The sequence below is a fragment of the Anguilla anguilla genome, chromosome 13, assembly GCF_013347855.1.
Source record: "Anguilla anguilla isolate fAngAng1 chromosome 13, fAngAng1.pri, whole genome shotgun sequence".
Classification (NCBI taxonomy): Eukaryota; Metazoa; Chordata; class Actinopteri; order Anguilliformes; family Anguillidae; genus Anguilla; species Anguilla anguilla.
Genome location: NC_049213.1, coordinates 26,947,566 through 26,960,676, shown reverse-complemented (window position 1 = coordinate 26,960,676; position 13,111 = coordinate 26,947,566). Strand labels below are relative to the sequence as shown.

The 13,111-nt window shown below is 39.4% G+C and overlaps 1 protein-coding gene across 1 annotated transcript in view; it reads left to right on the top strand.

Annotated features, from left to right (window-relative positions):
* Nucleotides 1-13,111, top strand: part of adamts9 (ADAM metallopeptidase with thrombospondin type 1 motif, 9) — a gene marked incomplete at its 5' end in the record, with an annotated part of 48,717 nt that overhangs the window by 16,544 nt on the left and 19,062 nt on the right. Inside the window, 5 exon segments of the mRNA XM_035388596.1 lie at nucleotides 84-251; nucleotides 1,940-2,212; nucleotides 3,451-3,612; nucleotides 4,039-4,215; nucleotides 10,629-10,796. Coding sequence (XP_035244487.1) covers nucleotides 84-251; nucleotides 1,940-2,212; nucleotides 3,451-3,612; nucleotides 4,039-4,215; nucleotides 10,629-10,796 — 948 coding nt within the window.

The following is a 13,111-nucleotide window of genomic DNA, read 5'->3' as shown; positions in this document are numbered from 1 at the left end:
TTTTCTTCTGTAAATCTGGTGGGGTGGGAGGTGTATCTTCTCTGTAAAGAGCTCAGATTTGACTCTGGACTCTTATCCCACAGTGCAGTGCAACGTGTGGCAAAGGGATGAGGATGCGCTACGTGAGCTGCCGGGACAGCCAGGGGGGCGTGGCCGAAGAGTCGGCCTGTGCCCACCTCCCCAAACCGCCTGCGCGGGAGGTGTGCACGGTTGTGTCCTGCGGCCAGTGGAAGGTCCTGGAGTGGACGCTGGTAAGAGGCTCTGAGCGCACTCTCTGTAACCTCCTCTGGAACAGGAAGAATTGTCAGTCTAGCAAGCACACAGCATGCTCACAGTGTTCCATGTTTTTAGATATTACACGTGAATTATGCATCCGGAATCGCAACAGCAGCCAATTAGAGGGAATGAATTATGAATTAAGTTCATCTGAGAATTTGAAGAAATAAAAAAGCAGTGTATCACTTTTTAAGATCTTTACTAAGGCACACTTATGGAACGAGTACTATATTCTACATTGTGTCAGAAAGTGTTTACGTCCGTGAAAACAAGGAATGTTGTCCAAGACGGTGATATGTAGAGCATTGGTTGACATTTTAAATGATTAATTTAGCAACAAAAAAACCAAAATGTTTTGTTCTGTGACTCTTCCTTGTGCAAATCTGTCTGACACTAACTTATATATAGAAATATATTTGAATTTGATGGAATTAATTTTCATTTAGTCAATTCATTTCATTGTTTGTTTAAATGGTGCTTCTCAAACTGCTTTTACATATCGCTCTGCTGTTATAAATCTCTGAGGGAAGAATGGAGGCAAATGGCTGAGAGTTTTTGAGGGGCCAAGCTTTGTTTACAGATGTTTCTCATCAGAATTAGAACACAACCAAAGCTCCCCGACCAAGGCTGTCGAGTGCATGCACATGGGCTGTGGGAGGTTCCCTGCTTATTTATGTCAAAGTTACTCTGCAAACTCAGGAAGTGCAGGAAGCCATTCATTTCAAGGCCTTAGAATCGCATTCACTTTTTTACTCAAGAGTTTGATTAAAATTAAACATAAAATTTTATGAAGCATTTAGAATGACCTTTCTCTCACAATCATTCATTTGGAGCTGTTGTGTGTGTATGCATGGAATGTGCTTTTTCTTATTTTTGCTTTTTTATTATTTATTTATTTTATTTTATTTTTTGCTTTTACTTCATGACATGATATTGCTTGCTTCTTTCTCCATAATGCAATTTCAGCTTTTTGAGAGTGAGAAGCACCAGTACTACATGCTATATAGCTTGTATTATTGTTAACTTTAATTTATGGAAAAATGCTTCAATGCTTATTCCAATGCAAGGCTTCAGGAGTGGTACAACTGCAACCAAAAGTCATTTTATGTAGCCTGTTCTGGCCTTTTCTGTGAAGAAAATGTGTTCATATGTATGCTAATTGTCTCATGTAGTGGACACAAGAACAATCTTGTGAGTCACTCTGCCAAATGTAATAATTGATAAATTATGCAAGGCCAGATTCACAAACACACATTAAGCCTAGTCCAAGGCCAAATTAAATTCTGAATGGCAATTCTCCTTTAGAAAACATCTGTTTAGCCCAGGACTTAGCTTAATTTGGGCCTGTGAATCTAGCCAAAGTCTTTCACATATTTTTGTTTTTTTAGTTTTTCTTTTTTTCTTTTTTGCTGTTTTTTTTAGCTTTTGGATGTTTAGCTTTAAAAACTTAAATTACAGACAGATAATTGCACAGTGCAAAAGTGGCTGATTTAAAAAATATTTCGTAGAAAGTTAATTGGGCAGGTCTTTAAACATTTGAGGGCCTGGGATGATGTAATCTAAAGGGATTTATGTTGAAATCCACATGACAAGTTAATGAGCCATTTTGGCTGAACCTTAATTTTAACTGATTGTTTATGTGTGTGTGTGTGTGTGTTTGCAGTGCTCGGTGTCCTGTGGTCTGGGCAAAGCTACCCGACAGGTGGTGTGTGTGAACTTCAGTGACCAGGTGGTGGACGTGAGTGAGTGTGACCCTGACGACCGTCCAGCGAGCGAGCAGGAGTGTGCCATGCCCCAGTGCCCCCAACGCTCCAGTGACCATGGCAGCTTCCCCTCCAATGGGGACCCACGGAAAAGGCTCCCGCCACATGGATCCTCTGCCCGCAGCAATGGCCGCACGCAGTCACATCTGTGGCGGACCGGGCCTTGGGGAGCGGTGAGTATTTTTGGACAGAGCCGTATTTGCTTGAGTTTAATGAACATTTGTCCTTAATTTTGACTCAGAATTAAATGCAAATGGTTATTTGCAAATGATTGTTTAAACGCAAAAGTTCACCAGTTGCCAAGATTGACTCACCAATCGTACTTTGCAAGAGAAGCATTTGTATTTTTGAAAGCAAGGCTAAGGGAAAAAGTTGATTTTATCGAAGCCACGGACACCTTCATAATTTACCTTCATCCTAAATACTCGCAACAGCTTTAACTTTAAGCTTTAATATATCAATAGGTTCGGTCTACAACCGTTTTAAAACAACACTGGTGCTTTTGAATAGCTGTAATTGCCCATGAGGCATTATGCATTCTCTCTCTCTCTCTATCTCTCTCTCTCTCTTTCTCTCCTTCCCTCTGGCTCTTTCTCTCTCTCTCTCTCTCTCTCTCTCTCAGACACACACATAGCAGAATCCTCATTCCATATAACGTGTACCTGCGTTGTTCCACAAATAGCATGTATTCCCATTTGTTCATCCCTGGATCAAAATACCATTGTGTTCCCAGACAGTTGCCAGGCAATTCCACCTTTACCCCAGGGTGTTAATATTCTCCTATCCTCTTCTGTACACTCCCATACATGCTGACCTGGGCGTCCCACTGGACTGCCCTGTCAAACTAATCTCTTACGCTGCCATTTGTGAAATCCTTTTGGAAATACCCATGTTAATTACGCTGCACACCCTTTGAGCATCATTCTTGCCCAGGCTTCTTCAAGGACTTTGAGGAGCTTAAACAACACAGAACTTTCCTGATCTTATGTGAAAGTTGGTTATCTGTATATGCTGTTTAACATTTTGCTTGCCATTGTGAGGCAGAAGAAAACGGTCTCAAGTTTCCCACATGGACTTTACTGATATTGCAGTCTACTGTTAGAACTATTAGAAATGCGAAGGTACATGATTCTGCTCTTTAAAAGGCATGCTGCATTGAGCTCAGCTATTGTGCAAACCAGCTACTGAATTCATGCAGCATCACTATAAAGTTCATGTTAAAGTGTCTGGCTCTCTGTGCGAGAGCAGATCTCAGAGGGTTTGTCATAACAGGTCAATTTGTGTTTGCATATTGAAGATCGCAGTTTCCTCCAAGCCTAAAACCTACATAATAGACTTTGGTGCAAGTTGAGTCATGTGTGCAGGTGGGTAAGTGCCGAGCTCATTTGTTACTCTTTTCCCCTGGTGGCAGTGCTCGAGCACGTGTGCGGGAGGCTTCCAGAGGCGTGTTGTTGTCTGTCAGGACGAGAACGGCTACACCGCCAATAACTGTGAAGAGAGGACCAGGCCCATGGAGCAGCGCTCCTGTGAATCCGGGCCCTGTCCACAGTGGGTCTACGGGAACTGGGGAGAGGTGAGAGGCAATTAATGCACTACCGGAGGTCGCAACCAGCCTAAAAAAGCAGGAAGCTGGTGTGAATTACAGACCATTGATTTTGTCAAGCCTATAATCCTGTACGTGCTTTGTGAGGATGGTGATCTGCCGATAGTTTTCGTCAGTAAGCCTCCAGCTTCCTTTGACATCACTTTATTAGATTAGCACCTGTTTTGTGTTCTCCAAGTGGTTCAGGATTAATTTAGATCTGATGATGCTTTTGAGAACCATCACACCTCTCTCTCTTGGTTTTTTTGGGGGGGCGGGTGGTTCAGGATGAGCTAGGCTGTCTTTCTCTGGAGAAGGAGACGGGCAGCTGACAGGTGAGGGAGGAGGCGGGCAGATGGAGAGAGGTGTCGCCCCGGCCTTTGTTTACACGGCTCTTTTGTGTTCCTCTCATTTTAGTGCACCAAGCCCTGTGGAGGGGGGGTAAAAACGCGGTTGGTCGTGTGTCAGAGACCCAACGGGGAACGCTTTAACGACCTGAGCTGTGAAATCCTTGACAAACCTCCCGACAGAGAGCAGTGCAATACTCAGTCTTGTCCGTCCAGCCCCCACTGGAACACCGACCCTTGGAGCTCGGTACGCTCGTAAACATTCGTATTTCGCAGTCTTTCTCGCCGCACACAGAGCTGCCACAAACGGCAGCTACAAAAAACAAAAACCAAACACACCAGGGCTGGAATGATCGCTGCACTTACATGCTAGACTGTATCTCCTATGCCCTGGTGCCTGTCATGGAGTAATGGCTTCGAGACAGGCTGTAACCACACTTCTGTTGCACTTAACACATGAGTTCAAAACAGCTACAAACATGACAACAAATTGCATTTTTTGTTGTCAGCTTTTACCATATGCACACTTTTTTCTGTTGTTCTTTCTTATGTAATCCACTAATTCAGGATTGGTGTTGTGTTTCAGAATGAATTGAGTTTGTAAAATATTATTTTTGAAAAGGTAATTTATTACTGAAGAGATTTCTTTTCTGGTGTATATAGCATCAACCTCCCAACATAGTCACTGTCAAGGGTACTCTGTCATAATGTCCATGTCTGCTCAGTTCACACTCATTGTTTATATATGGACATTTTGGTAACTGCTGTGTATATGAGGTGTCTGACAAGAATCTGATTTTCTATTGTCATGGCTAACACCAAGAAAAACTGTATAGTTTTACTCCCAACCAATGGTTTCCATTTTTTGCCTTTCTAAATAGGCGTTTGTGCAAATGGTTGAGGATTTTATGGGCAGAGTATTATTGCTGTTTTAACAAACAAAGCCTTGAGAGGCTTTCTTGCTGGCAACAAAATTCAGTGTAGATGCCTTTAGGAGCTGTTTCTGACCTCATGATTTTAGCTGTGTTCCGGAAAAATCAGTTATCTAAAGTTAGAAATCTATATGTCATATGTCTCATGTTTTTGCTTCAAATAGAATCATACAATTTTTATTTTGCTTTCTCATCTGAATTCCATGGTGCCATAATGCATTTACAGGTTGCACAATATAGAGTTAAGTATGGCTACTTTTCAGGTCAATGCTCATTTTATAACACAAAAACTCATATAAGTTTTTGCATACCTGAAACAAAAGGATGCACTTTACTCAAAAGGTGTTGTGTATTAATATATTAATATCATCTTAGATATTCCTGTATTAATTTGTAAATAATTTCTGTTGATCCAAACTTTCAAAATCAGTTCATGTGAAAAAACTCTACCATACCTCACTTGAAAACAAAACCATTTTCAAATAGCCATGAAGTTTTACAACTTTTAAATGGTGCTTCTTTAAAAAACAAGGGAGACGAGATTTTAACATTTAAATAATTTTCAGATAGGTCATGCAGTTGTTTATTATAACACATGCAGTTCTTTTGTATGTAAACATACAATTTTTAAATGCCATCTATTATCAGACATACAGTTGGGTTTTGAAGTAGTTCTTAATGTCTTCTATATGTATAATGTTTTTTTATTGACCATTAAAAGTGACACTTATAGATGATGATGATGAGCAATGTTTCTATTTAGGCTGAATTATGTCTCATATTTTAGCAGTCAGTCAGTAATCAGCATTTCAAAGTGAGTTTCATTATCTCTGGCAAAATTCTGTTTGTCTTAGCATTAAAGAGAATATTTCTCTTTGCAGTATTTTGTTGACTGAAAAAACCTGTGACAGAGGAGTCAGATTGTTATTATTTTGAAAATTTCTCTGAAGATCAGTGCTTGGGCCAGTCATTTGTGTCTACCTCATTATTAAATAAAATAGCCCTCCTCACTTTATTGGGCAGTGTCTTGGCTGGTTAGGATGAATCACATTCTGTTGTGACGAATAATTCTAAGAGGACTCTTGGCTATTATTGGTTTTTAACAGATCCATCTAGAGACAGAACTGGCACACTTGTATTTAAAGGGTCTTTTAATACTTTTGTCTTCAAATGAGTGATGAATGTTTGAATAAGAAGAAATTGCTAATTATTTTGCTGTGCATTATGTTAATACGTATAAAGCTGTAGACATTTTACAGAGGTAAATATTGTTTAGTACTCCAGCTTTTGGAGTGTATAATGTTTTAATTACTAGGTAGTAATGCGTTTATTACTTGTTTGAGGACCATTTACTGACTCTTCAAATGAAGTGTGACCCTTAAACCAAATGGCAGTATTAGTTGAAGTTTATCAGTGTTATGGACTTTTTGTATATTTATGTAATTATTTGTATTTATTTTTTACTTCAGCATGAGACTAATGGTAATATTTAATTTTATATGAATTGTTCACTGTCAAAAAGATAACAATTAAAGTAGCAATATCATTAAAGAATGCTTCTTTGGATATGTTTTCTGGCCAAAAGTATGTTATGTGACCAAATCTTTGCACAGTGGACTGATGAGGTAATATCTACCACTTTAGTGCACTTATACATTTGGGTATATAATTAACATCATAAAACTTTTGTATATCCTTCTTCATATGTTTCCACGTTTTACATGAAATCGTGGTGGTGGCCTTTCAACGTACACTGGCCATTAATTTGATGGCTTTTAGGTCCACAAACATAAGTCCAGAAAACATATCAAAATCATTGAGTGTTATGAAAAATGGTTTCCAATCTCAACTGAAAATGTGAAAAAATGTGTGAAGTATTTCAGTTCCAGAGACATTGGACAGTGGTCTTCCAGTTTTCAAGGATCTTCACTGTTATTTGTGGCCTATGTTAATTATTTAGTAACCTCTCAAAATTAAAAAAGCCGACCTTATTCAGTGTCACATATATTCAGAATCTTTAATGAAAATTTAACAATATTTGGTTATGGTGCTGGCTATGTTGTTATGATTTTTAGTGCATTCATAACCTTACATGAATGAAATCTGAATGTTCACTTATCAGATAAGATACTGCTGTGCATAGAGTGTTTGTGTCCAAAATACTTTCATATGCTTTAACTGAGAACATTACTTTTTTGTGGTATTTTCTGTCAGATGCTCATTGACATTTTGCGTCAATGAGTTTCATTAGCATATTTTACACTCATTCATTACAATAATCATTATATTACGTCATTTCAATTTGGCTTATGGTAGTGATCACAGCATTCACTTTTGTATGGAACACATCTTATGTTTTTTTTTTCTCCTTAACTATTTCTTTCCAGAAAAGATCTTGATTCCATTTTTGGGAAAAGGTGAACTTTTGTTCAACATGGCTGCTTATTGGTGCTTAGAGTGGATTCCTCTGACATTCCCTCTCTGTCCTTGTTCAAACATGACTGCGCCCTTTATCTTGAGGAGGCTGGAAATACAGGCTCTATGGTTGCGCTTTGGCCCCAAGCAGTGGATAACGTGACCGTGCCGGTGCTGCTGCTGCACCAGTGACAATGACCTGAATGACAACCAAACCGGCAGAGAGGAATAGAAAAAGAGGTCAGAGGTCGCGTTTGATCTCTGAGGAGAACTTTCTCCACACGTCTAGTCAGCGTGGACGGACTTCTCCGAAATTCCTCCCTTGGGCTGGGGTCCCAGGAACCTCCTGCGTTTGAGGGCCTCCTTGACTGAGATGCCTCTGTCTTTTGTCTCAGAGGCAAAACACTGACTTTGGACATGCTGCCGAACAAATAGAATGGTGCTGTCAAAGATGCTGTTTATTTGACGTTAAGATATGTTTTTTGTCTTGGGTTTTTTGTTTTTGTTTTTTAGAATAGTGATTAGTTTAGTGATGAATAAACTACTATGATACTAATCTCTACCGTCTACTTGGAGTGTGTCCAACATTTCATTTATATTGCATCCATTGGTAATATTAATGTATTGCATTTTGTGTTGTGCAATACTCTTTCAGTTTATCAGATTTTATGTAAACTGTTGATGATAATTTTTTCCATTTCATATTTTATAGAAAAAACTGATATTGAGAACAAGCTCTCATGTTCAGCTATGAATTCTCTGTTTCTAATCAAGTCTGTTCTAAAGGAGTTAGAGAGTTTAAATGGGTTAACCTGGTATTGAATTCCTGTCTGAGATATAATTTCCAAGGAAAAATGTGGCTATATGATGATGGTATGATGGCATGATATTTGAACTTTTTTATTGTAACTGCCATTATGATGTAAACATCTCTAAAATGTATCTGAATGAAACCAGAGGTATGTTCCACTTGTACAGTATGCACCATTCTGAACAGTCATACATTTACAGAGGAAACTAAAGGGTGCAATGAGTTTCATCTCTTTATTTTTTGGGTCCGTTTTTTCTGTGAAACACTAAATCGACTGGGAAACTTGTGTAACGCTGCCAACGAGCTTAAAATGAAAAAGGCCCCTCTTGTTCACAAGTCAAGTCCCCTTGCGAAAAGGACGGTCTCCTCCGAGCTGCATTTTGAGAAAGAGAGGATTATTCAGGTCAGACCCACAGCAGTGTCCTTTAGTGTGTAAATCACAGGCAGCAGCTGAACAGCCCTTTCATACTTCGCCCCTGCATGTGGCCCACATCTGGGAGATGGGACTGGACTCAAAAGCCCTTCTTAAGGGTGTTTCAACTTAACCATAATGCTGTCAAGCACGCTACAAAAACAACAACAGTTGTTTCTTTGATTCATTATCTTACAAAACATTTCAGGAGACAGTAATAGATCACATTCATTTCTTCAGTTCAGTTGACATTGAATGTTGTTTGGGGGTGGCACGATAGCAAATGTTACAATTCAAACATTCAAACAGAGTTTATTTTTCATTTTTATTTATTTTTGACAGTGTAACAAGGCAAAGTTGACTATTTTCCCTCTTACAGCGGTAATGTAGGGGTAATGATTTTCAGGCATTTACTTTGACCATCCTATTAAATGTACAAAATATAAACATTTCAGATGTGCCAAACGTCTCAGACAGAAACTTCTTTTTGAGGAATAACCATGAACTGAAAAAAACCTGACAATTAGAATCCATTATTTTGAAACTACTAAATGGAAATGCACTAAAAGTAACAATTGATGCACATATTATAAAAAAGACTTGTAATTTTGACGTTAAAGATGCAACTTGTCAGGAAACAGATGTTTCTGATTGGTCCACTATCTTTACAGTCTCACAGACTCCCTTCTAAAAGGTGAAAGGTCACAATCTGTTCATTTTCAACATGCCATTCTTTGGGGTTCTCGTTGTGGGCACCATACAGGGTTACGGGTTACGTACTTGCTCAATCCGGATCTGTCAAGTCAGATCTATCACCCATCCCGACCCGCTTTTGTTTCTTCCATCTTAACTGAAAGCCTCAAATCTCAAATCAAAGTGCGGTTGGGCTGTGTCTGCTTGTCAGACAGGGTTAGGCTTTTGGAAGTTCAGTGAACCTTTAGCAAAGGGTTGCAGCCGCTTGGTTCACAACAAAGCTTTCAATTACTGTACCTTCTAATTCGATCTTTGCATCAAGTCAAGCCTCTCTGCTACCCCCACCAACCCCCCTTCCCTCACCAGGACCACCCAATTGGCTCAGCCCAAGACATTTAAATTAATTGATTTTTGGACAAAGTGAAAAACCATGGATATTAATGCTAATGTTTGTACATTGAGGTATCCCTACAAAATGGTAGATATATGTGTAAAATATTGTTTAGAAAATTGTTAGACATTGAATAACTGAATGATTTGCGTTTTTAATAGATCCAAATACAATGGTCATTGTGGCTCTTCAATGTAAAGTTGATAACAGTGTTACAGAATGACAGTAAACTACCATTTGCCCCAGTTAATTACTGTATGTAATGAGTGATTGACAAATTGTCAAAACCAAATGTTTCATTTACTTTGAGTGTGTTACTTTTGAGTTTCATGAAACTCATTATGGATTGAGTTACAGTAAACTGTCACGCACTGATTTGTTTGAACAAATCAAAAGGTGTAGCACTTTGCATCAAACTAATTATTTGTTTAAAATCAATGACTCTGCTAGCTCTGTCTGTTTGGTATCACAGTGCCTCATATTCATATCACTAGTTTCATTATTGTTATTATTTCCTGTTCTATCCCCATATGTAGTACACTGTCAGAAAATGTGGTACTGTTTTTTTGTTCTCTAAGGTACAATTAATGTTACAATAATAATGTACTGTTAATGTTCCCTCACTGGATCGTATTTGAACCTTAGAATGGTAATCTAAAATGGTCTGTGACAAGCCATTGTAGCCCTATAGGTAGTTTTTGCACATTTTTTTCTGTAGAAAGTTGGAAGCTTTGCACTTATGCAAGGTGTTCTGTGCGTATGTACTCATAATTTACCCAGTTTTTCCTCAAGCATGTAAATTAATTTACCTGTATTATCATTTACTTAATTCATTCTTGCTTCTTGATAATGTTATACAAAATGTTACTGGTTTTGTAACAAATCCATTGATAAATTCTTCTATGCTATACAAATGCATGCAAAATGATGGGAGCAATTCCCAACTTGATTTTGTGAAGTTCAGGATGACCCTTATAGAACAGTCTCTCAATCTCTTTTCTTGCAGTGTTCAGCGTCCTGTGGGAAAGGATTCAAGTACCGTAATGTAACGTGTGTGACCCAGACCGGAACGTCCACCGATGAGGAGAACTGCCAGCGCCTCTCCCGTCCCAGCAAGCAGAGGCGCTGCCGAGGGGGGCGCTGCCCCAAGTGGGAAACAGGACACTGGGGAGAGGTACAATTTAAACACAAACCCAAATGCTCCTCCTCTTCCCCTTCCCCTCCCCTCCCCTCCCTCCCATCCTCCTTACCTCTGCTGCTATCCTCCTTTTTCTTCACAGCACTTCACATCTTGTGGGTGCTCCTTGCAGGGCTTAAAACTTTACTGCAGGGATTGTATCTTTATTTAAATATATGTGGCAGATCCTGTTGCACATTGCCCTGTGGCCCACACTCACTCCCTCCACAGCCATTTATCACCACGGGAATCTGCTATGTCATATCTCATTCTTTTGGCTGAGAAATCCCTTGGTAGGAAGCGAACTGGGGGCAGTGGGGGTCGCCACTCCTCTTTCATCGCGGGCCCCAGAGGGGTCAAAGCCAATCAGCATGAAGCGGTGCCCAACACAATAGCAGACCTATCGGAAGAGTCTTCTGTGTGACCTGACAGAATCTACTTACCCAGTCAGAAAAAGACAGAATTCCCAGCATGCTTCAAACATATGGGAGCCCACGACATGTCTCTGGGAGCTAGGCTCAGTCAAGCGCTCACATCTGCGAGCCGTATCTCAGGAGTGTGATCTTGGGCCTCTTGCAGCTCTCAATCTTAAGTACGTACTCTGGGGCGGATGAAGACAGACCTCCAGAAAAGTGTAGCAGATGTTCTGAAACAGGCTGTTATTACAAGTGAATGAAGCTTACACAGCAGCCTTTGTGTTTGAGCTGGATGGTCAGCGTGATTGGTTGAGAAGCGTACCGCTAGGCAGTCTCCTCATTGGGGGAGACACTTTAACCAGAGGCAGCTCTTCCCAATTTCAAACATCCCTTGGAGAAAACCACAAAACGTAAGCCAGCTAGGCCACGAGGCAGGCTTCCCCCTCTGTCCCCTTCTGAGTTATTCTTTGTATATACAGTTCAAACGAACATGATGAAGTGCATTATGCACTCATGTATATATAAATCAGTTCTGGGTGAGAAATTTAAAATCTATTTAAAATCAGTTTTTTGGTGATTTTAACATTGAATTCCACATATTAAAGGTGTTTTTTTTCTTCTTCATGCACTAGGTCATACAATATTATACTAAACTGTAAATTGGTGGAAAATGCCATTGCATTAGTTTTTGTTTCAGGGGTGATGTCAGATGCTCACATAGACTTTGCATTATGCATATGTTCTGTATGTGAAAGTGTAGGAGGGAATAGTATGTAATTATGGCAGGAAAATATAACCCTTTGAAAAAAGAAACCAACTTACTGTAACCAGTTTTTAGTTCTCAATTTGTTGGTAATCAAAGTACCTCAAAATGACATCTCTGTGCAAAAATGTATTGCCTGGTTCAGTGGTGTTGCAAACCAGGTGTGCAATGATTTTAAAAAGAAAAACAGTCAGGGTTCCCACTTGTCCTGGAAAACCTGGATTTTTTAATGCAGTTTTCTAATCAAGGAAGAGAAATGGAAAATGAGAAAATTGCCAAAATGTCCAGGAAAACAATTAGTTGCAACAGTGAAGCTACCAACTTTAAAGGTTAAAGTCTACACAATCCACACACCCCTACCCCTGGTCCACAATCACAATCTCCCCATCTCTGTGATCACAATTCATGTTATGGGTGTTTGGTCACATAAAATGTCAATTTCTAAGAATATACAGCATGTGGCAACTTGATACCTTGGTTCTGGTTGTGCATCGTCCTCCATTCTTTTGAGAAGATACACTAGAATATAAAATCAGAAATAATTTTCTTTTTACTATGTTGGAAATAGCCAACATGCTTTTATAATAAAAAAAAAGAAAGAAATATATGACCCATACCTAGAGTACATCTTGAATGGTGCCATACAATAAAGACTTTGGTGTGTATTCTTGAAGTGAGGTTACTGTTCTTTCCCTCTCTATTTATATTAAAGTATAATTCAGTTATTCACTGCTGCCCTACAGCATTCTTATGATTGTTATGTGCATCACCTTGCTGTATACTATGCTTGGCACACACTGCTTGAAATGCATATGTGATGTTTTTTAGTGGTAATCTGGAGCGTTTTGGCAAACATCCCACGGGTTATATATTTGTGTACATCTGGAGGTGTTAAGAGTACACTTTTCAGGGTCTCATTCCAATCTTCTGCATAACTATTCCGACAGGTGGGTGGACAGGGGCATTAGCTCTCGACATTGCTCTGTCCATCCACACACACACAAACATGCACACACACACCTACATTCAAATTCACATGTGCCATGCTCTCAGAAATAAGTACATGACACATACATATCTCTCCATGCCAATGCATTGACCTGCTATTTATTTATTTCTTTATTTCACTCATT